The sequence below is a fragment of the Antechinus flavipes genome, chromosome X (assembly GCF_016432865.1).
Source record: "Antechinus flavipes isolate AdamAnt ecotype Samford, QLD, Australia chromosome X, AdamAnt_v2, whole genome shotgun sequence".
In the NCBI taxonomy this organism is placed as follows: Eukaryota; Metazoa; Chordata; class Mammalia; order Dasyuromorphia; family Dasyuridae; genus Antechinus; species Antechinus flavipes.
In genome coordinates this window covers 13097302-13120946 of record NC_067404.1, presented here as the reverse complement: position 1 = coordinate 13120946, position 23645 = coordinate 13097302, and the positions used below count along the sequence as shown (strand labels likewise).

Below are 23645 nucleotides of genomic sequence, written 5' to 3'. Positions count from 1 at the left end.
AGATTTACGCAGAATTAAAGAAATCAGGAGAAAGGAAGGAGGAAGAGATGAATGAATACAATTCCAAGTTTCTGAATTCACTGTAAGTGAATAATATATATGGAAAGAGCAAAAAAATTGGAAATTGATCCCTCTGTAACTAAAATGGCCAAACTTTGTCCTGAAGGCACACGCCTCCCTCAATTGAAGAATTGAAGAGATGAAGAATATCACATGTATTGTCAAACATAGTTGAGGCACTGGTTAATTTTACTGAATTGCTTTCCCCATTCTTTAAAAAAAATGGGGGTTACAAGGGACTCCTTTGGGTAAGGGAAGCAGGAGGAACATATTCAGAAATAAACATGATAAAAAAGCAAAAAGTAACAATATAAACAAAATGACCTTTCAAAATAAATTAAAGAAAATTTCCAGGGAGTGATCACGGGTAATTCCAGTTGAGTTATACCATTGGGTCATCTATCTTTCCTTGTCACAGATTATGAGGCTTGGTGGAGCTGAGCCTGGATTCACAATCACGGCATCTGTAAAAGAAAGTCACAAGATCACACTTATCCCTTTCCTACCCTTCAGCCTCATGGAACTTGTTTTACTTCTTGGGAAAAATGAATTCATTTCTTTGCTTATAGGGCTTTGAGATGATGGGCCATGTGATTTTGGATTCTCAGATGAAGGACTCTTTCCAGGAGGAAGGACTCCAATAGGAAATAAGAAGAAAATTGCAGTTTCTGAATGAAGCCAGCTCGGGAAACAAACCTGAGGGTTAAGGGCACATATGGAATTTAAGTCCTTTCTAGGGTTATGACTTTTTTGTTCCACTCCTGGCACACAGTAGATACTTTATAAATGTTGAATTCAAAAATAAAATTCAAGAAATCACTCTCTTCTATTAAGACCTAGAAGTGAATAGCATCTTACAGCTAAACATGCACTGGAAAGAATGAAGGGGGCAGGGAGATAGGAAAAATCAGAGGGTTCAATTATGTGAGACAATTTTAATCTAGCTGGTTTTATTCAGAGACAACTCTTTTTCCTTGAGACACATTCTCCTCAGGCTTCAATGAGAATTCAATAAGAGTATGTTCTGGGGTTTCTTTGTCTATTTCTTTCCTACCTCCCCCACAGATCCTCAAAAGGAGCCTTGTAGAGTTCCCTTCCCAGGAATATCAAGGCATGCTCTAGGAATGGGAATATTTTTAAAGTTTGCAAGCTTCCCCAAAGAAGCAGTTACTTTTCCACATGTACATATGCCAATTTTGATTCTTTAATTGCATTTGTGAGAAAACAAGGATAGGCTAAAAACAACCAGGTACTTTTGTCACAGTAAGACTTTCTGGATAGTTTTTAGATACGGAAAATAAGGGATTAGATCCAAAAGGAAAAAGGGGCATAGAATGTGACTTTTCTTCTGATAGGATCATATATTGAGGAATCCAGTCAGGTGGGTAAGTCATTGGCCAAAGCAATGACATTTTCAATTCCCATCACCCCAACCAAGGGGATTGAAGGAAAATTTCAGTAATTCTGACTTTATGAATTTGGAAGTGAGCATAACTTAATTTGGCTCGCCCATCGGCAAACTCTGTCTCTATGAATGTCTCTAGAACAGGGTGACCTGGATAGATACCGTTTAAAGAAGGGATATGGATTTTCAACGTGGAGAAGATTGGGGAGTTGGAAGATGAGGAGCTATGACAGTCTTTGTGTTCCAGTAGAGTCACCATGGCAGGAGAAATTGGGCTTGCTCTTCTTAGTCTTAGAGGACTGAATAAGTACCAGAGTTCAGTAATAAGGAAGCAGATAGGGACTTGATGTAAAGACCTTCCTAGCAATAAGGGGATTGTATAGAGATAAGATGAATTTTCATGCTTGGTAATGGGCAGGAGCCCATTAAGACTGGGAATCCTCAAGTGGAGGCTAGATTGATTCCTTACTAGTGATGGGGAAGAGGAAGGGGGGTTCTTGGTAAGGATGGACTGAATGACTGACATCTCTTTGCATTTTGAGATTTTTGTCACTGAAGTGAAACTTCTTTGTACTATTCTGGAGAAACGAAGTTGTTAAGCAAATGAATGTTCTATGGGATTTGGGGGACTATAAAATCTTTCTCTAGATGTTTTCTGATGCTTTTAAAACCTGATATTGAACCAGCCTTGAATTCCTGGTATAAATCCCACTTAATCACAGATATTATTCTGGTGATAAGTTGTTGTAATCTCTTTGCTAATATTTTAAAGATTTTTTGTATCAGTATTCATTAGGGAAATTGGTCTATAATTTTCTTTCTCTGCTTTGGTCCTTCCCGGTTTAGGTATCAGCACTATATCTGTGTCATAAAAGAAATTTGGTAGAACTCCTCCTTCTATTTTTCCAAATTGTTAAAATAGTATTGGAATTGTTCTTTAAATGTTAGATAAAATTCACTTGTAAATCCATCTGGATCTAAAATCCATCTGCTCCCATTCATGCTAGAATGGTGGTTAAGAATTATTATTCCTTACGAGTCCCCTCTATTCATTAGATAAGTACTGGAAGAAGTATGAATTCTTGCCGTGCCTTGCTGTGTGTCTTTCAAAGTAATATTTTTAATAAAATATTCTAAATTCATTCTTCTCCATTAAAAAAAAATTAGCACAATTTTACTGTATTGTTCTGTTGCATTAATATTTAATGACTCCATCTATTCCAGGTGGAGTCAGTGAAGGTGGAGAAGAAAGGAGATCCAAAGAGGGGTAGAAATAGCTGGGGGGTTTTTCTGTATGGCTTGGGGGCAAACAAGGAATTTCTGACTGAAAATCCCATTCTAATACAATGGCATATTTTCTTCCTCATTTCTATCTCCCACAGTTTGGCATGTGCACACTGATTGCTTCATCTGCAGGGAATAATGGGAGTAGCTTCCTTCTCTGGACTTCATATAAGCCCTCAAGAAGAATATTCTGCCCATCACCAGTTAAGTTAATGAACTTAGATAGAAGGACAAAGATTAGTCAGGGAGGTTTGACTATATGGTTCTATTTCACTGTACCCCAGGGCGTACATTTCTTCTTGATGCTGGCCTTTAGTTCCAGAGCCAGCTGGCTGGCTTGAGGTGAACACAGACTGTTTTTGCTTTGGGGCCAGAGCAGGCAATGCATCTCCTTCCCCTGTTAGGCTCCCATTGGGGACCTGGGCAGGTGGCAGCTGGTCACAGCTCCATGGGGTGTCAGGCAGTGGATTTTTCAGAGGCTTACTCAAGGCACTTTCAGTTGTAGGCTGAATACAAGTATCTTCCAGCGAGAGAACATTGAGGTCTGGCAGCTTCTATCTTAGTAAAAAGGAATGGTGGGGGAGGGGAGAGAGAGAGGAAGAGAGAGACAGAGAGAGAAGGAACTATGAAACATGAGAAGAAACTAAACAGTCCAGACAGGTGCTGGAACAATCTTCCCTGCTGGCACTTGCTTTGAACCCCTGCCCCATGCCCCAAAAACATTTCTACCAGCTGCCAAAGATCTTAAAATTTCCATCCATACAGATTCATTCCTTTGGGATAAGATACTTTACCCAAGAATATTCTTTTAAAACACAGCCTGGGGAGGGAGAGAATTCAGAACTCAACATGTTAAAAATGAATGTTAAAAATCAAAAAAAACTCATTAAAATAAGCAAAATGAAAAATAGATAAATAAATAAAACAGTTCGTGTCTCCAAGGCGAGGAAGTACATTAATGCACTGACACGACTTGAGTGAAGCAGTAGGATAGCATTAGGAAGCCAGTCACGTCTCAAGGCTCCATGGGAACAAGACAGAACAAAGAAGCTTTAATAAGAGTTAGCAGGGAGCTTTTGAAATGGCACAAAGGATGCTGGTCTGTGTGTGGGGCCATAGTGAAGCAAAAGGGGGAGGGGAAAGGAGGTAAAAAGCTCCTTCCTTCTAAATTCTGCTTTAAACTAATTTTAATGCAGATTCATCTCATGATAATAGGTGGGCTGAAACCTTTCAGTTATCTTTTCCCAATTTCTGAAGAACAAATTATTGAGGTTTTTTTTTCCCCCCACTCCCAGCAATATATCCAAAAGCTGAGAGGACATGGGATCTGATATGTTCAGGATATATCTAATTTTTAGAACAAAAAAGAGTTACTTGCTCAGTCACAATGAACAGAAAAGCAGTGCCTTACTTGGAACAGAACTGATTCACTCTTACAGTACAAGGAGCATGCCCTGATGAAGAATCTCTTTTACGGGGGGGGGGGGGGGTCTTTCCCTCCTCTTCTCCTTTCCACACCTGTCTCTATTTTGGCCTGTTCTCCATCAACTTCTTTATTTTGGACAGCATACTGCTATTATTAGAACAGACTAGGACAAAATTAGCTTTTTTTTGGCCGCCAAGTCGCCTATGTAACTTACACTGAGCTTAGAGTCCATTAAAACCCTCTAGCTTTTAACACGCAGACTAGCATTGAGCAATAGCTCCCTCACCCTCCAGTTAGCCTGTGAATTTTCAGAATCCAAATGCAGGACTTTCCATTTCTCCCAATTCTATATCAGTCTAAGGGAACTTAACTGATGTGAATTTGAATGCAATGCCTAAAGCCACTTAAAATTCTGCAAAAAAGGGAGCACTTGAGGGAGGAACCTTGTAGGTGGGCTGGCCATTCGGAGGAAAGGAAAAAGCCCTTATCTTTGAAGGGCCCCCAGACACTCACAGTCTCTAAGTGCGTCATGTCCTCCTTTATCTTCACTTGCTGATTGAGAAGATGGAGGAGATGGTTCAGCATGCTCTGTTTGGGATGCATCCCTTTGTCAAACCGATGGTACATGCCACACCAGAACCTTCAAAAACACAAGGAAAGGTATAAGGGTAGCCAATCACAGTGGTGCAGAAGGTCACAGACATTTCTTAAAGACCAATTTCCACCCACCAAAAAGAGTCACTGAGGAAGGTCCCAAACAGAAGTTAAAAGGAAGACTTTTCAACAAAGCCTTCACCACAAAATATTTCTAGAGAAAAAAAATTGATTCAATGACAATTTCTGTTGTAAAATATTTTTATTGATGCCCTTTGTTTTTATATCACATTCTCTCTGAATAGATCCTTCCTTCTTTTCTCCTAACCAGCAAGCCATTCCTTATAAAAGGGAAAAAAGCAAAATGAAGGCATGGATTGTTGATGACTGTAAATGTAGTACTTCACACCCATGATCCTTCACCTCTGTAATGGAAGGAGGTGTATTTTCTCACCCCTTCTCCAGGGTTTTGCTTTCCCTTTCTACAGTTTGCATAGTTGTACTGTACTTTGACTCCCACAGAGTGATGCCATTTGGGGGTCTGGAGTCAGAAAAGTCCCAAATTCAAATCTGGCCTCAAATACCTATAAAATTGTGTGAGACCCTGCCCAAGTCACTTAACCTACCTGTGTCAGTTTCCTCAACTGGAAAATGAGGATAATAATAGTACTACCTGACAGAGTGGTTATAAGGATCAAATGAGATAATATTTGTAAAGTGCACAGTGCCTGACACTGATACTTCATAAATGTTTATTTTATCTCTCCCTCCTCACAATTCATCCATTTCCCCGAATAATAGAGCTTTATTTTGCTTCCAGTTCTTTGCTTTCACAAAGTATTGTTATATGGACCCAAACATTTAAGCTATTAAAGCTTTAAAAACTTCAAATTGCACTCAGGCTTTAGGGAGACTCAGTATTTTGCCTTCTTGGAGTATATGCCCAGTAACAGAATCTCTGGGTCTAAGGCTATGTGCATTTTGGTGACTTTCAAAAAAAAAGCATAATTCCAAATTGTTTTCCAGAATGATTGTGCCTCAACAAATATTGATTAATCACTAACCATTTGCAGAAACCCCAACCCAGATGCTGAGGGAAATACAAAATTCAGATAGGACAATCCTAAACTTCATAGCACTTAGAGTTTAGTAGAAGGATAGGATGAACACAATTAGAATATCCAGTGTTACAGGATAATCATTTTCAAAAAGTACAAAGCAAAGTGTGTGCCACGTAATTAAGGAGTTTTGGATAAGATTGGCTGAAGAATCAATACTCCTATCTTGAATGCACAATAGCAAAGTACATATTATTTTTAAACACAAGTAATTCTGACAAAGTTCAGAAGTAGGTGGTAGGTAAAAAGGTCCTTTGTACTTCTTCTTTTATTTGCTTTCTGGACATTAAGCAACTAGCTATACCCTTGGGTGAACAGGTACAGGGAAAAGACCCCAGATCAGGCCATTCTTCTACTCTGCTAAGAGAATAGGTAAGCAGAGAGGTTGAAATTACTGAAATTACAGAAAGATCAGATTCCCACTTCTGGTATACCCACACTCATAATTTACTGTCTTCTTAGTTTCTTAAAATGTGGTGCAAGACCCAATATGGAGTCTTTTTTTTTTTCCTGAGGCAACTGGGGTTAAATGACTTGCTCAGGGTCACACAGTTAAGAAGTGTTAAGTGTCTGAGGTCACATTTGAACTCAGGTCCTCCTGACTTCAGGGCTAGTGCTTATCAACTGCGCCACCAAGCTGCCCCTCCATATAGACTCTTGTAACTAAATGGAGAGATTTCAAAATTATGGCTTATGAACAGTAAATGTTTAATTTCTATACATATTTTATATACCTATATTTATATTTTATATACCTGGGGTCATGTAAAAACTTCTTGGTCTTAAAGGGGTCACGAGTGGAAAAAGTTTCAGAAGCCTTGCTCTATATCGGTGTTTGAGCAATTTTCCTAATAAGTGAGGATGATTGTTAATCTTCTACTCAGAGAAAACAAAACAAAACAAAACAAAACAAAACATTTCATCAGTGATTCCCCATAGCCTACTGAACAAAGTAGCATTTTACTGCTATAGCATTCTATATTCTGGCCCCATCCTATTTCTCCAACCACGTAGCTCACCCTATGTGTATTCTATGTTCTGGTCAAATGGACTACTCTTCATTTCTCTTTCTTATCCAACTCCCTCCCACATTCATATCTTTGTTCACATTGGCTCCCCACCCATAATGGGCTCCTCTTCCTCCATATCTATTTGCTAACATCCTTCCCTCCTTCTTCAAGGTCCAACTCTCTGAGGCCACATTCTTTTTTGCCTGATACTTCCCTAGCTCTTTCTTTATTCCTCATATGTTTCAAAGTATTCTGCTTGGATATTTACATAATATATTTCTGTCTGTATCTTAAATTATTTGTATGTCTGGCCATCACTCCATTACTTAATAAATTCTTTGAAGCTTACTATCCTTTGAATACAGAGAGGCCTGGAGAGACTTACATGAACTGATGCTAAGTGAAATGAGCAGAACCAGGAGATCATTACATACCTCAACAACGATACTGTATGAGGACCTACTCTGATGGAAGTGGATCTCTTTGATAAAGAGATCTAATTCAGTTTCAATTGATCAAGGATGGACAGAAGCAGCTACACCCAAAGAAAGAACACTGGGAAATGAATATAAACTGCTTGCATTTCTGTTTTTCTTCTCAGGTTATTTCTACCTTCTGAATCCAATTCTCCCTGTGCAATAAGAGAACTGTTCGGTTCTGCACACATATATTGTATCTAGGATATACTGTAACCTATTTAACATATAAAGGACTACTTGCCATGTGGGGGTAGAGGGAGGGAGGGGATAAATCGGAACAGAAATGAGTGCAAGGGATAATGCTGTAAAAAATTACCCTGGCATGGGTTCTGTCAATAAAAAGTTTAAAAAAAAAAAAAAGAAGCTTACTATCCTTGATTAGCACTTTGCAAACATTATCATGTACTTCACAAATGTTTGTTGAATCAAAATTACTTTCAAAGTTAAAAAAAAGAGATCTAGATTTCCATTTGTTGCTGTTGAGTTACGTCTGATTCTACCTGCTCTCATGGACAAAAATCCATAGGGTTTTCTTAGCAAAGATACTGCATAGGTTTGCCATTTCCTTTTCCAGAGTCTCCATTTTACAGAAGATGAACTGAAGCAAATAGGGATTAAATAACTTGCCTAGGATCACACAGCTAGTTTGTCTGGATCTGAATTCAAGTCTTTCTGGCGGCTAGCCCAGTGCTCTATCTACTGTACCATCTAGCTTCCCTCAATGGATTTCTATTAGCTGTGGCTACTTGGGCACAGAAATTAAGTTAGAACTATGTGCAGAACCTAATTTTTTTTTCATGCAAGGTACGACCATCTAAATCAAAGCTTATAACCCCATATGGAGTCACGTGGCTGAATGTGGGGGTCACAAAAAATTTAGCAAAAGTAAAAGGTAGCAAATATACTGCCAAGATTTCATTCTTCATGTAAAAATAAACAAGCACATCCACCTCAATAGTATGCAAATTTGCTTTCATCTTTAATAAATAGCAAAATTATGATACCAAAGAATTATTTTAAAATAAATTATGATTTTTTTATCAGTAAATATTTGATTTGCATACCTATGTTACACACACACACACACACACACACACACACACACACACACCAGGGTCGCATAAAAATTTCGCAGGGAAATGGGATCATGAGTGGTAAAATTTTAAGAAGCTCCGATGTAAATGAAGCTGTCAGTAAATGTGGCCCTGGGGTCTTGCTTCCTGAAACAGCTGACATGCTGCCCAAAAAAGTCAATTTACATTTATTTTCCTTTCTTTTTAATTTTTTTAAAGATTGGCCTCCCTATCTCACCCACTCCAATCTCACTATTGCTTGATACAGAAGCTTTGACCTGCCCTGTTTCTGCCTTGGGCCACTTAGCTGACTATAACTCAGAACTCCACCAGCTTGAGCTTCTTCCCAAGCAAGGGTTACAGGCGTTCAGCACCACGTATAGTGATCTTCCATGTATTTTAGCTCAGTGTTTATCTTTTCCCAACTCTGGCAAAGTGGTACTGGGGGAAAATTGGCAACTTACAAAAAGTTGCTGAATCCCCAAAACAAACAAACAAAAAAAAACATTGTCTTTACTCGTTTTACTCTGAAAGGAGGACAGGAGAAATGCAAATTAGGAACTTACTGGAAGCTGAATGGTAAGGTGTTGGGATGAAGTACCCCATAAGCATCAATGCCCTTGTACAGTGGATTCTTGAACTCAGTTTTCTTCTGTAACAGGAAAGGCCACAAAGAATGGGTTCTCTCAAAGATTCTGTTTAAAAAAGAAGCAACAAAGTCCAGTTGAACTTGCAAATCAATCAAGTTTTTGTAAGAAGTGATAGCATTCAAGTGGAGGGGAGAGTGAGGGCAGACAGGGAAATGAGGTGAGAGATTTCATCAGTTGGAACACTTATTAATAACACAGTATTGTCAAAAGCACCCAGCCCAGTACTTAACTGGCCATGTAATTTTGGCGAAGTCTTGAAAACATTCTAAGTTTGGGGCAGCTAGGTGGCGCAGTGGATAGAGTACCAGGCCTGAAGTCAGGAGGACCTGAATTCAAATCTGGCTTCAGACACTTAACACTTCCTAGCTCTGTGACCCTGGGCAAGTCACTTAAGCAACAAAAGAAAAAAGAAAACATTCTAAGTTTGAGATTATCTATCCAAAAAATGCACTCTCAAATATTCAAAGATAGGTTTTGCCATTGATACGGATATGGCCTCCAACACATCCATGCTTGTCAATGTCTCTGAGTCCTCCCCTAGGTTCACTCTGGGGCTTCACACAATGTTCTGTGGTCCCATTCCTTGATCTTGCTTGATGTCAAAGATATCAGCACTTTGACTCTTGCCACATGACAAGCCTATCTTCTTTTTCCACCTTACATTTTTTTAATGGTATCTACTGCTCCATTTCTCCTGGTTCCTCTGAACCTCCAACTTATGCACTGTAGCTGATCCTAATTTTAATGTCAATTTAATTCAACAAGTACTGTGTTAAGTGCTGGAATTCAAAGACAAAAATAAGGCCTTCTTTGCCTTCAATGAGATACAACATGAATAAAGATAAGTAATGCATACAAAGTAATTTCTTTGGTGGAGGCACTAACAACAGGGGTGATCGGTAAAGGCCTTTTGTCAGAGGTGGTACTTGATCTGAATCTTGAGAAAAGCTAAGGGTTCCAAGAGTATTTCAAGCATGGGAGGTAGTATATACCCTACCCATCTACCCACAGAGCTGGGTGACGGGATATCACATATAATAATGGTGTCAAAAACAAATAGGAACTAATCCCTTTGAACTGCATATTGACTGAGAAAACCATAATTATCTATCTTATTGTATTTTTATTGATTATGTTCAATATTTTTCATTTACACTTTAATCTGGGTCAGACGTAAGGGCCACAAATTCGATACTTCTGATATACAGTGGACAGCATTAGGTCAATATGGCCAGAAAGAGAGTGCATATGCCTGGAAATAAAGATTAGATGTATATTGTGAAGATGTATAGGCACTCACAGTGACTTGTGGCCAAATACTGCCACCAGTAGAAGAAAGGCAGAATGTCATTTGAGAAAATACATGAGGTCATTAAATGACGTCTGCAACTTTCCAAAGCTAATTCAGCTTGTTGCTCTGTATTTCTGCAATTCTAGAAAGCTATATTTTGTTCTACAGAATCAACTTTCCGTTTTTAAGAGCTAATACACAATAAAGAAGACAAGATTTTGTATCCTCCAAATCTACCAGTTATATGATGGTATATACTGGAACAGTCTGCCTATTTTCTGGCTCATTAAAAATATTCTCAGTATACATATAGTTTATTCTCGTAAGCTCTTTTATACGGATATGAAAGAAAGATAAACGCCAACTGTTGTTGACGTTCCCTCCGTCAACTTGTGGGTGATTTATGAGGTCTGGAGTCTATAAGTACAGACAGGGACAGTGCCCAAATCAACAGAATTCTTCCAGCTATATGGTCACCAGTGGTCATTAGAGAATGAGCTCACATTTAGAGTAGCAACAGTTAAGTTGAAGTGAATAGATGGCATGAGTTTTAGCATCCTCTGCTTTCTTTCCCATCACCCTTCACTCTCAAAAGAAGGTTGCATGGCACTGAGGACAATTTTAAAATTGTCTTTGTTTCATGGACTACCATAACAAAAGAATCCATAACCAAGTAGCTGGTTGGATGACAACAAACCTAAGCTGGTCCTCCGAAGGCAGGTGTAAAACCATTGCTGAGAGGGAGCTTGTATGCTCCTGCCACTTCAGAGTTCACTTGGACTTCCATACCACAATGTGCCATAAAAGCAGGCCTTTGTGGCATCCTACCAAGTGGTACACTTGTCTCTCTGGGGGAGGGAGAAAGAAAATATCGATCTGCCTGCCAATTGGTTGTACACACACAAAAAAAAATCCTTATAAGCAGCAGGCAGGTTGGTTGTGAGTTTGCTGATGAACCTCTGATTCTCCATCTGTAAAATGAGGATAACACTACTCCTCTGACTTATCTCCCAGGTTTGTGGCAAGGAAACTGCTACCAGTTTATCACCACCAAGGTCAATAAGGGAGAAAATCCAGACCTTGAGTTTCCTAACTGATCATCCTTTGACTTCAGGGTAATTACTCAATATTTCCATGTGCACTGTGGGAATGTTGATGCTCGATTTGTAAATAAGCTACAGACAAGTCATCAGCTTCCAAACCTCCTTCTTCTTGGCACCTCCCTCTCAGACTCTTCTCTAAAATCAGTCACAGAGGTCTCAGATGACTGCACCCCAGAAGCCTCTTCCTCAACTCACCTCAGCTCCTCTCGCTCCTTGTGGCAGGTTCCTATGAAGTTTCCAAATTGGCAGGAGAAAATGTGATCATGGATCTCCAGTAAGAAAAGCTCATTAAACTCAAAAGCACAGGGAAATTGCTCCATCAATTGCCAGATACACTCCAAAAATTGGGTGAAGACAGGGGAGACTTCTTTGGGATCCCCATCCAAGTGACCACATCTAGCAATTGAAACATAAGCGAGAAAGTCATAAGTCTCAACATTATATCTTGCACAGGAGAGAAAACTGGACTTTAATACCTCAGGTTACTAATCCACCTAGATGGTGACAGATTAGAAATCCAACTAAAATAAAGAAGAACAACATCCAAGGGAAACTAGAACCAGCCAAAGAGCTCCTTCTAGGCAGGGGTCATATCTCCTATTTCCTTTGATGGTACATAGTACATTCAGCCCTTTCATATCGCTTCTTTCCCCATCATGGTTTCAATATATTCAGGTCAGCATAAGAAATGAAATAGGAATCTTTTGGGAGTTTTGTGGAAACCACAGATGACACAGAACCAATGACTAAATATTTAACCAAAATTTTACAATGAGGTACTGTAAATACCCCATAAAAGAAAAAGAAAACATCTAGACTTTTTCTCTGGTTTGAAAGGAGAGTCAACATTTTTACTCAAGATTTTCCAGATTGTGGTGGTGCTGATCCTCTAACCCCCATGATATGGAAGGGATAATTGTAGGTGCCATGAGGTACACAGTAGGAATCAAATAAATATTCGTTGATTAATTTCTTTAAGAAATGGACAGTGACAACAGAAATTTGCACTTAGTTTTTTTTTTTTTTCCTCCAAAAGGAATTTATCTTTAAAGAGGAAATAAGCTGTATTCAAATTTAAGGCTGTCCTGGAATTTAAAGGGCTTTTGATAATTCAAGCATTATTTTGCCTAATATCCTTATCTGGTTGCAAGAAAACATGACATTAAGAGAAATAAGATTACAAGGGATGAATAGTTCCAAAGGAACCATGTTTTAAATGGATAATTGCCAGAATTGATTACGATGTAATGCTCCTGAGAAACTAGGTTGGGTCAATTTTATGTAGAATATGTTTGTTCTTATTTTACTACCCAAACTACTGAACTCCCACCTCCAACAATATGCATACGTTTTTACCTTTGTGAAAACTTGTGGCCCATAGAGATCCATTCCCTTTCTATGAGGAGCTGACGTTTCATGACAAAAGAGAGAAAGAGTTAACATCAGGGATGTGCTCTGACAATGATTTAAATAGTCATGTGATTTTCCTTCAATGAAGTTCTCACAACTTGAAGCTGCATTACTGATGGAATATAGTCAATTTCCAAAGCAACAACTAAGTTACTTAGAATTCATTTAAAGGGCTCAATATGCTCCCCATAAATTTCAGATTCCTCCAAGAGAAAATGTTCTGCATTATTTAGTGCTACTATTTATGCATTTTAGTATTTATTTAATTAATAAGTAATTAATTAAATAATAAATATTATTTAATGCATACTATATTTATGGTATGGTTTCTTTTAGCTCTTGTACTACAGTAGGTCAGGCCATGTAAGTCATCATTAAATGCAATTCCAATGAACACATTAAAGTGAAGCTTTAAAAAACAAAATAAAAAAAGCCAAAAGCAGTATTTCTGTTGAGAACTTATATCCAGAATGAAATCATTTTTATAAAAGATTAGATGAAATGCCCTTGACATAAAGACAATGACAATAAGCCTCTATTAATTATCTACTGTGTTCTGGGCACTGTACTAAACACTTTTTAAATATCTCAATTGCTCTTTATAGCAATCTTGGAAGATTTCTCCTATCATTATCTCCTTTTTCCAGATGAAGAAACTGAAAGAGACAGAAGCAGAGTCACTTGCCGGTGGTCACACAGCTAATAAATGTCTGAGACCAAATCAAGTTTCCCTGATTCTAGGCCTGGAACTACAGCCAGTGTAGCCCCAGCTGCCTCTGAAGAAAGTAAAGCTTTTCTGTTTTGATTTCAGGTTTTTGGAAATCAATTAAATGATTGTGATTTTTCACAGTAAATGTAAGATCTCTAGTTGTATCTGTTTGGAATTCAAAGAGCTGACATCTGAGGCATGATGTCCATGTACCCATTTGAGGGAGCCATATTCCCTGCCCCCCACTCTTTCCCTAAATTTTCAATTGTTCCCGCAGCCCTGCAATATCTTTTACTGCACAAAACTTCTGTGTAATGGGTGAGGAGTTCAGCATGCAAAACAGAGATCACGTGAACTGTGTGTGCCTGATGTAGGAAAGACAACGATAGCCAAAAATCTAAAACAAGGCGAAGAGTCTGAAGGCATCGTAGACATGATCTAGCCCAATCCTCTCATTTTACAAAGAAGGAAACAGGCCTTGTCAAGGTGAAACAGGTACTTTGAAGGGAGGTCAAGAATCCCTTCCAAATTGGGATTTTCTCCCCATCACAGTTCCTGTATCTTGTGGGTCAGCCTAAGAAATTAAATGGGAATTTTTGAGTTTGGTGGAAGCTACAGATGACATAGAGCCTATGACCAAATCATTAATCCAAATTATATTGTAAGGCATGAAAGAAAAAGAAAAAATTCAGACTTCTCTGGTATGAAGGGAGGACGAAAAACTTGTATGTGGATATTCTAGATTACGGAGGCACCGTACCCTGGTGATGTGAAAGGGACAGTTGTATAGCAAACACCCTTGGAGTCAGGTTCAAGTTTGCCTCTGACACGTATTACCTGTGTGGCCAGCCAAGCCAAACCACTCAGTGATGCAGGCAACAGCCAAACCTTTATGTTACAGGCAAAGTGCTAATCTGTATCCTTCTAACAGATGAAATTAGAGATCTGGATTAAAATAAAAACTTTCAAAGGCCAAACTATAGGAGCTACTAACCCCATTTGGGGTTGTCTTGGCAGAGATATTGGTGTGATTTGCCATTTTCTTCTTGAGCTCATTTTACAGATGAGGAAACTGAGGCAGACAGGGTGAAACAGTGACTTTCCCAGGGTCACAAGCTAGTAAGTGTCCTAGACTGGATTTACACTCAGGACTTCTTGACCACAGGCCCAAACAGTCAACTTAGAATTCCTCACAAACAGAAAAAAGGATTTCTTACCATTAGACCTTCAAATGTCCGATAAAACGGATCAAGAAGGATGCCGGCCAGAGAGCATACTTGGGCCGTGCGGTCCCAGCCATCAGAGCAATGGACCAAGACACTGGATTTTTCCACTTTCACTGCCTGAGAAGAACAAAGAGGGTGGGGAAAGGAAGCATGATAATTTCTGCATGGCATATTGACTTCAGCAATAGAAAAATGAATGGCGAGATGACCTGTGCAAATCATCCAGTACCTACTATGACCTTAGCAACAAGCTAGATGTGGGACAGACAAAGTGAAACAGTCCTTGCTATAAAAGTAATAATAATACATAGTAATAGGAGAGATGGTAGCAGATACTGAGCACATACAAGGTAGCCCAGAAGAAACCCACTGGTAACAGAGAAGACCGAGAAAAGACTCACAAGTAAGGTGGTAATTGAGCTAATTCTTGAAGAGAACTGAGGGATTGATTCCCAAAGGTCAAGGTGAGGAGGGAGATTGTTGTTGCTGTTGTGCAGTCATGTCTGACTCTTTGTGACCCCATTTGGGGGTTGTCTTGGCAGAGATATTGGTGTGATTTGCCATTTTCTTCTTGAGCTCATTTTACAGATGAGGAAACTGAGGCAGACAGGATGAAGTAGTGACTTTCCCAGGGTCACAAGCTAGTAAGTATCCTAGATTGGATTTACACTCAGGACTTCTTGACCACAGGCCCAATGCCCTATCTACTGTACCAGCTAACTGCCCTGGAGTAGGGAATACCTTTTAGGAAAAGGAGACAGGCAAATGAGCGATATGAAGAACACCAAGGAAATAAATTTGGCCAGACCATAAAAAGAATGGCAGGATAACGTGCAATTAGGCTAAAAAGGCGAGACGAGTCGAGGTTGTAAAGAGCTTTAAAAGCCAAACCAGAGGGAGCCAATGGAGTAAGGAAGCTGAACCCAGGAATATCACTTTGGAAGGCATATGGAAAAAGGACTGAAGTGAGGAGAGACTTGAGGAGACCAGTTAGGAGGGCTTTGCCACCATGCTCTGTGAAGAGATGAGGGCTTGAATTAGGGTGCTGGCTGTGTGAGTGCAGGAAAAAGGATCTATAAAGAGATGCTACAGAGAGAGGGAAAAATGTAGCTATTGAATAGGCTGAGGTGATCTAAGGGAATCTAAGGTGATCTGGGCAGAAGAATCTAAGATGACTCCTGAGGCTATGAATCTAGAGGGTGCCAATAACAGAAATAGAGAACTCAGGAGGGGGCAAGGACAATGCTAAGTACTAAGTATACAAATCTAAAAGCAAATACTGTTCTTGCCCTCAAGGAGTCTATATTCTAATGGGGAGATGATGGTCAAAAAAGAGTCCATGGCCCAGAAGGGAAACTTTGTGTTAAGGGGAGGTACAGAATTTTGTTCTGAACATCACTGAGCTAGTGGAGGACATGAATTGGTAACATATTTGAGAGTTAAAAGCTGACAACCTAAGTGGATTCTCTGGATATATTACTAAAGGAATATTCAACTGTGCATACCCTTTGATCCAGCAGTGTTACTACTGGGCTTATATCCCAAAGAGATCTTAAAGAAGGGAAAGGGACCCGCATGTGCAAAAATGTTTGTGGCAGCCCTGTTTGTAGTGGCTGGAAACTGGAAATTGAATGGATGCCCATCCATTGGAGAATGGCTGAATAAATCATGGTATATGAATGTTATAGAATATTATTGTTCTAAGCAGGATGATTTCAGAAAGGCCTGGAGAGACTTACATGAACTGATGCTGAGTGAAATGAGCAGGACCAGGAGATCATTATATATTTCAACAATACTATATGATGATCAATTCTAATGGACGTGGCCCTCTTCAACAATGAGATGAAACAAATCAACTCCAACAGAACAGTAATGAATTGAACGAGCTACACCCAGGGAAAGAACAATGGAAAATGAGTATGAACCACTACATAGAATTCCCAATCCCTCTATTTTTGTCCGCCTGCATTTTTGATTTCCTTCATAGGTTAATTGTACACTATTTCAAAGTCCGATTCTTTTTGTACAGCAATTGTTAATGCCAAAAAATTACCCATGCACATATCTTGTAAATAAAAAAGCTATAATAATAAAAAAAGAATGTTCAAGTTCTAGAGCTAAAAGAGGCCTTTGGAGCTATATATACAGCAATGCAGTCATGATATTTATCTATTCTTTCATTATAATTTTTCTCAAAGAAGATCCACCTTCTCTCCCTCCCATCTCTTCTCACCCTCCTTGAGAAAGCAAGAAAAGCAAAAGTTCTATTATAAATAGTCATAGATTCCCTCAGTGGTCATATCTAAAAGGAAGTGGTCCGATCTGCACCCTGAATCCCTCACCTCTCAGTCAGGAGGTGGTCAGCAGGTTTCATCATGAGTCCTCTGGAATCATGGGTGGTCCTTGAGGATATTTCAAAGTATCCCTGCTGCATTATGTTTTTGCAATGCTAGTACCATGTTGGTGTTCTTGTTCTTCTTTAAAATAATATAAAGGTTCTCTCTGGGAGAAGGTTTCTCAGGGAGGTTTTCTGGAGGCAGCCTTAGTTTCGGTTAAGAGTAATAATCACCCAAAATGCAGCCAGGTGATAAAAGTTCAAACGTTTATTTTCTCCTACCAAAATAGCCCGGTTAGTTGAGGCCTAACTCTCTGCTTGGTTCCAAGAGCTCTTGCAGCTTTGTCCTTTGCTTCTGCCTCTGCTTTCTTCAGCCTCTAATTCAGCTCCAAGTTGAATCTGTCTTGCCTCCGAGAGAGGGCTTCTGGTTCTCAATCTCCCAGAGCTCTGTGTCTGCACCAGAGTGCTCCTCTCCAATCTAATTCAGCTGAACTCTCTTGACTGGGCTTATATATGACTCTTCTGAGAGAATGGGATTACGGGTTTTCTCCCACAGTGCTCTCTGGCCCTAAGAGCTTCTTCAAGGGAGGTGGGAACTCGGATATCTCATACTAAACCCTGAAATCCCCCAAACGTGTGAACACAAGCATTGTATCAATTAGTTCTACTTAGTACCTTGTTTCAGGTTCTGGCCCAAAACATCTCCTTGTAAAATCAGATCAATGATACTGAACCATGCTAAATTAGGTAATTATTGTCTCTATCAACTCTAATGACTTAACAGTTTGTAAAGATTCCAACAGTACCACATTATAAAGATGAATTCAGACAAGAGAATAAGGAGAGTGGCAACCACTACTTCTGGTTACTCAAAGTAGCTAAAAAACTAAGCATCTCTGTTTTTGACCAAAAATCTGAAATCTTACTTCCCCTCAGCAAAAAAAATAAATAAATAAATTCTGCTTTCATATAAGTGACCGAAAAAGTTTGTCCCCAAGCTAGCATCTCCTTTCTTTCCCCTAAAGAAAGCAAAGTCGGGCGATTGGGAGAAATACTAAAGAACCATGCCTGTCTATAACACTTTACAATTGATTGTGATTGTACCCTGTAATATTAGCATGGTTCCAACAGTACAGAAGTGACTTGATAAAGTCAGGCTTCCCTAATCAATCAATTGCAGATGAAATGAGTATGCAAATGTACTGAGAATTACCTTTGCAAGGAATATTCCAGCATCCATAATAGTTTTAATGTGTCGCAACCACCCTGAGTTCTCCAGGCCAGCAAGAAAGTCACTCATAGATGGAACTTTCATTTCACAGACTTAAGAAAGAAAAAAAAAAAAACCAATGACTGAAATGAAGTATTTCTAGCACCGCTCTTGCCCCCCAAAGTAAGACAAAGAAGACTGGATACAGAGTCACAAGGTCTGAGTTCAAGGTCTGCCTTTCCTCACAGAATTGTGTGACTTCCTATCTCTGAGTCTTAGTTCTTTGGGAAATGAGGAAGTTCGATCTTGCCTTGGAATTCTGACATAGATTTCATTTTATAAATGGGGAGCAGCTAAGGAATGATAGTATGTCTTTAAATGATTGGCACAATGAAACCACTTGGGTAAGCAGATCCATAATGGTGCTTGGTAGGCAAAAATCCAGATCTACAGTTTTTTTGGGTAAAGGAGCTAAACAAAGACAAACATTCAAGTCAATCATGCCTGGTTAGAGAAAAACAAAAAAAAAAGACCCCAAATAAATCACTGGGGATACCAAAGTATGGCATGGTATGAACCAAGATGTTCTTTTCAAAATTCTTTTTTTTTCCCCTGAGGCAATTGGGGTTAAGTGACTTGCCCAGGGTCACACAGTTAGGAAGTGTTAAGTGTCTGAGGCCAGATTTGAACTCAGGTCCTCCTGACTTCAGGGCTGGTGCTCTATCCACTGCACCACCAAGCTGCCCCATCCCTTGTGAAAATTCTTGACAGTATGAAGAAAATTTCCTAAAACAAGGGTACAATAGGATCCCAAGTTCCTTTTCTTTTCTTTATATTTTTCATAAATCTGTTACTGTTACTCTCCATTCCCATGCCCATCTCCTCAGCAATAAACAAATAAAATGACCTTCATACATACTGTCCAGCAAAACCAATCGCCATATTAGCCAAATCTCAAAATGAATGCCTCTTGTTATGTTTTAAGTTCATCACCTCTATGACATGAGGTGAACGGCACTATTATCTTCCAAGTTTTTAAGCCTTCCAAAGTTGTTTTTCTCTATGTTATTGCCAATGTATACACTAGTCTAACTCTGCTCACTTCAATCTGTATCAGTTCCTGAATGTCTTCCCAGTTTTCTCTGAAACTGTTTAATTTCTTATGACTCATTAATATTCTATTAAATTCATGTGCCAAAGTTGACATTCCCCAATAGGATACCCGCTAGTTTCTAATTTTGGTTACCATGAAAAGAACTGCTATAAATATTTTCACATATACATATCTTTTTCCACTTTCTTTGATTGTGTTGGGCCACAGATCTTAGTAGCAGTACAGGGGAGTCAAAGAAAATGAACAGTTTGGCAATTTTCCAGGCATAGTTCCAAACTGCTTTCTAGAACGACTGGACTAATTCACAGTTCCATCAACAATGCACCTGTTTTCTCACAGTCCCTCCTACATTTATATTTTTTTTTGGCATTTCCCCCCACCTGCTAAGTATGAGGCAGAATCTTGAAGCTACTAGTGAATTTTCATGACTGTTGATAACTTGGATTTCTTCCTTTGAAAATTACCTGCTCATCTGGAATTATGCCCAAAAAGTTATCAAACTGTGCATACCCTTTGATCCAGCAGTGTTACTACTGGGCTGATACCCCAAAGAGATACTAAAGAAGGGAAAGGGACCTGTATGTGCCAAAATGTTTGTGGCAGCCCTGTTTGTAGTGGCTAGAAGCTGGAAAATGAATGGATGCCCATCCATTGGAGAATGGCTGGGTAAATTGTGGTATATGAACGTTATGGAATATTATTGTTCCATAAGGAATGACCAGCAGGATGAATACAGAGAGGACTGGCGATACTTTCATGAACTGATGCTAAGTGAAATGAGCAGAACCAGGAGATCATTATACACTTCAACAACAATACTGTATGAGGATGTATTCTGATGGAAGTGGATTTCTATGACAAAGAGACCTAACTCAGTTTCAATTGATTAAGGATGGACAGAAGCAGCTACACCCAAAGAAAGAACACTGGGAAACGAATGTGAACTATTTGCATTTTTGTTCTTCTTCCTGGGTTATTTTTACCTTCTGAATCCAATTCTCCCTGTGCAACAAGAGAACTGTTCGGTTCTGCACACATATATTGTATCTAGGATATACTGCAACATATCTAACAGATATAGGACTGCTTGCCATGTAGGGGAGGGAGTGGAGGGAGGGAGGGAGGGAGGGGAAAAATCGGAACAGAAGCGAGTGCAAGGGATAATGTAAAATTACCCTGGCATGGATTCTGTCAATAAAAAGTTATTATAAAATTAAATTTAATTTTAAATTAATTTTTAAAAAAGAAAATTACCTTCTCTAAACAAAACTAATGCAGACAAGATTAGAAGGGAAACAATAAACTGGGAAAACATTTTTACAACCAAAGGTTCTGATAAAGGCCTCATTTCCAAAATATATAGAGAATCAACTCTAATTTATAAGAAATCAAGCCATTCTCCAATTGATAAATGGTCAAAGGATATGAACAGACAATTCTCAGACAAAGAAATTAAAGCTATTTATAGCCATATGAAAATATGCTCCAAATCATTATTAATCAGAGAAATGCAAATGAAGACAACTCTGAGATACCACTACACACCTGTCAGATTGGCTAGAGTGACAGGGAAGCATAATGCGGAATGTTGGAGGGGATGTGGGAAAACAGGGACACTGATACATTGTGAGTGGAGTTGTGAACACATCCAGCCATTCTGGAGAGCAATTTGGAACTATGCTCAAAAAGTTATCAAACTGTGCATCCCCTTTGATCCAGCAGTGTTTCCACTGGGCTTATACCCCAAAGAGATACTAAAGAAGGGAAAGGGACCTGTATGTGCCAAAATGTTTGTGGCAGCCCTGTTTGTAGTGGCTAGAAGCTGGAAAATGAATGGATGCCCATCCATTGGAGAATGGCTGGGTAAATTGTGGTATATGAATGTTATGGAATATTATTGTTCTGTAAGAAATGACCAGCAGGATGAATACAGAGAGGACTGGCGAGACTTACATGAACTGATGCTAAGTGAAATGAGCAGAACCAGGAGATCAGTATACACTTCAACAACAATACTGTATGAGGATGTATTCTGATGGAAGTAGATTTCTATGACAGAGAGACCTAACTCAGTTTCAATTGATAAATGATGGACAGAAGCAGCTACACCCAAAGAAAGAACACTGGGAAACGAATATGAACTATTTGCATTTTTGATTTTCTTCCCAGGTTATTTTTACCTTCTGAATCCAATTCTCCCTGTGCAACAAGAGAACTGTTTGGTTCTGCAAACATATGTTGTATCTAGGATATACTGCAACATATCTAACATATATAGGACTGTTTGCCATGTAGGGGAGGGGGTGGAGGAAGGGAGGGAGGGGAAAAATCGGAACAGAAGTGAGTGCAAGGGATAATGTTGTAAAAAATTACCCTGGCATGGATTCTGTCAATAAAAAGTTATTTAAAAAAATAAAAAAATAAAGTCTATGAGCAAAGAAAGAAAAAAAAAAAAGAAAATTACCTACTCATATTATACTAAAAGATGGCTGTCTTTTACATTTGAATCAGTTCCTTGGATGAGACCCTTATCAGAACTAGGTACAAAGATTTTCTCCCAGTTGTGTATCCCTTTAAATTTTTATTACACTGGATTTGTTTGTGCAAAAACTTGTACAATTTCATATAAATGCCATTTTCCATTTTATCTTGTATAGTCTTTTCTATCTCTTGTTTAGTCATGAATTCCTCCTTTCTGCACAGTCTGGAAGAAATTTTCTAAGACCAGAATTCTAAAGGATTGTCCATCTTTCCTGAAAGATTCTGTGGTGATGGCAGGTGACCAAGATTATGCTCAAGGCTTTGTTCTTACCCAGTAGAGCAAAAAATGCAGATGTAACTTGGGAGCATTCTCCCCTAACAAGGAGGTTAAACTACAAAATTCACATTTCTTTTGCCACAGGACTAGGCTACCATTCCTGTAGTTAAGTATTCTATTGATCTCCACAACACAGATGCTCACTTGTTCTCAACTATGGTGTGAAATCAATGGAAACATTGAATAATAGATCTGAATAACAGAGTTGGAACAAATTCGTAAGGCAGTCTATTCCAACCATTATGTGACAAATGAAGCATGAATCCTGTGAACAACTCAAGATCATAAAATCTAGAGCTGAAAGAAACCTTTAAATTTTTTAAAATTTCATTTTTTAATCAATAAGCATTTATTTTTTTTTCTACCTCTCATTTACCCCTTCTCAAGTGGAAAAGAAATAAAAAAGAAAATCTCTGAAATGAATATGCATAGTCAAGCAAGACAAATTCCCTCATTGTAGAAGGACCCTTTACAAATCATCTAGTCAAACTACAATTATCCCTTCCACACTTGACTTTCCCCATCATGGTTTCAATACATTGCAGTCGCCATAGGAAATTAAATGGGAATTCTGGGAGAGTTTTGCAGAAGCCACAGATGACATGTGAATGCCAGCAGACAACAAAGAAAAAAGTAAAGAGACTCAGAAATGCATAAAACACATGAATATGCAGTATTTCATAATATTAACATGTTTCATCTTTTAATGGCATTTAATTCAGATTTCTTCTCTGGTACGAAGGGAGAGTCAAAAATTTTATGTGGATTTTTCATATTGCAGTGGTATCTGCCCCTAACCCTCAATGTGGAAGGGATAACTACTTTATTTCAGAGAGATAAGTACCTAAATCAAGGCCACATGGATGGGCATCAGAAGTCAATATTGTGGGCTATCATCCAGATCCTCCTCAAATGTGTTCAAAGATGAATAAACCTACTGAAGCACCTCACTTCATTTCCAGATGGTTCTATCATTATTGATTTTACTCCTGACTATACTAAGTTGAAATCTGTTCCTACCTGGCCCCTACATTCTAAACCAATCTAGCCACACTTCAGGACCATATTGACCCATAACAGTGATGAGGTCCTGAGTAACTAGATGGGTTGGTAGAGAAAGTCTGAAATACTGATAAGATTACTTTCTGAGGCAAGCAGGAAAGGGCACTAATGGGGATCAGCTCAACTTTACAGGTCCACCCTGGGTGGTAACCCTACCCAATCAGAAAGCCAAGTTATGCCAAACCCCCAAGGTTAAATTTCCTCTCTAAATCTGCCCATGGCCCATGCCATCTTGGCAGAATCCCTTTTGAGTTAGCCTGCCACA

The 23645-nt window shown here is 38.9% G+C and overlaps 1 protein-coding gene across 4 annotated transcripts in view; it reads right to left on the bottom strand.

The window, feature by feature from the left end:
- Positions 1-231: 231 nt before the first annotated feature.
- MTMR8 (myotubularin related protein 8) overlaps positions 232-23645 on the bottom strand; it is a 38320-nt gene continuing 14906 nt past the window's right edge. Inside the window, exons 8-15 of one of the 4 annotated variants that reach the window (XM_051968279.1) lie at positions 18390-18499; positions 14830-14955; positions 12850-12899; positions 11689-11889; positions 9016-9144; positions 4689-4815; positions 3234-3303; positions 232-524 (exon numbers count right to left, since the gene is read on the bottom strand). In XM_051968279.1, the coding sequence (XP_051824239.1) occupies positions 460-524; positions 3234-3303; positions 4689-4815; positions 9016-9144; positions 11689-11889; positions 12850-12899; positions 14830-14955; positions 18390-18499 (878 nt within the window). In that variant the 3' untranslated portion in view covers positions 232-459. Of the gene's footprint in view, positions 525-3028; positions 3304-4688; positions 4816-9015; positions 9145-11688; positions 11890-12849; positions 12900-14829; positions 14956-18389; positions 18500-23645 lie in introns of all 4 variants that reach the window. The other 3 variants (XM_051968277.1, XM_051968278.1, XM_051968280.1) reach the window with 3 other exon arrangements.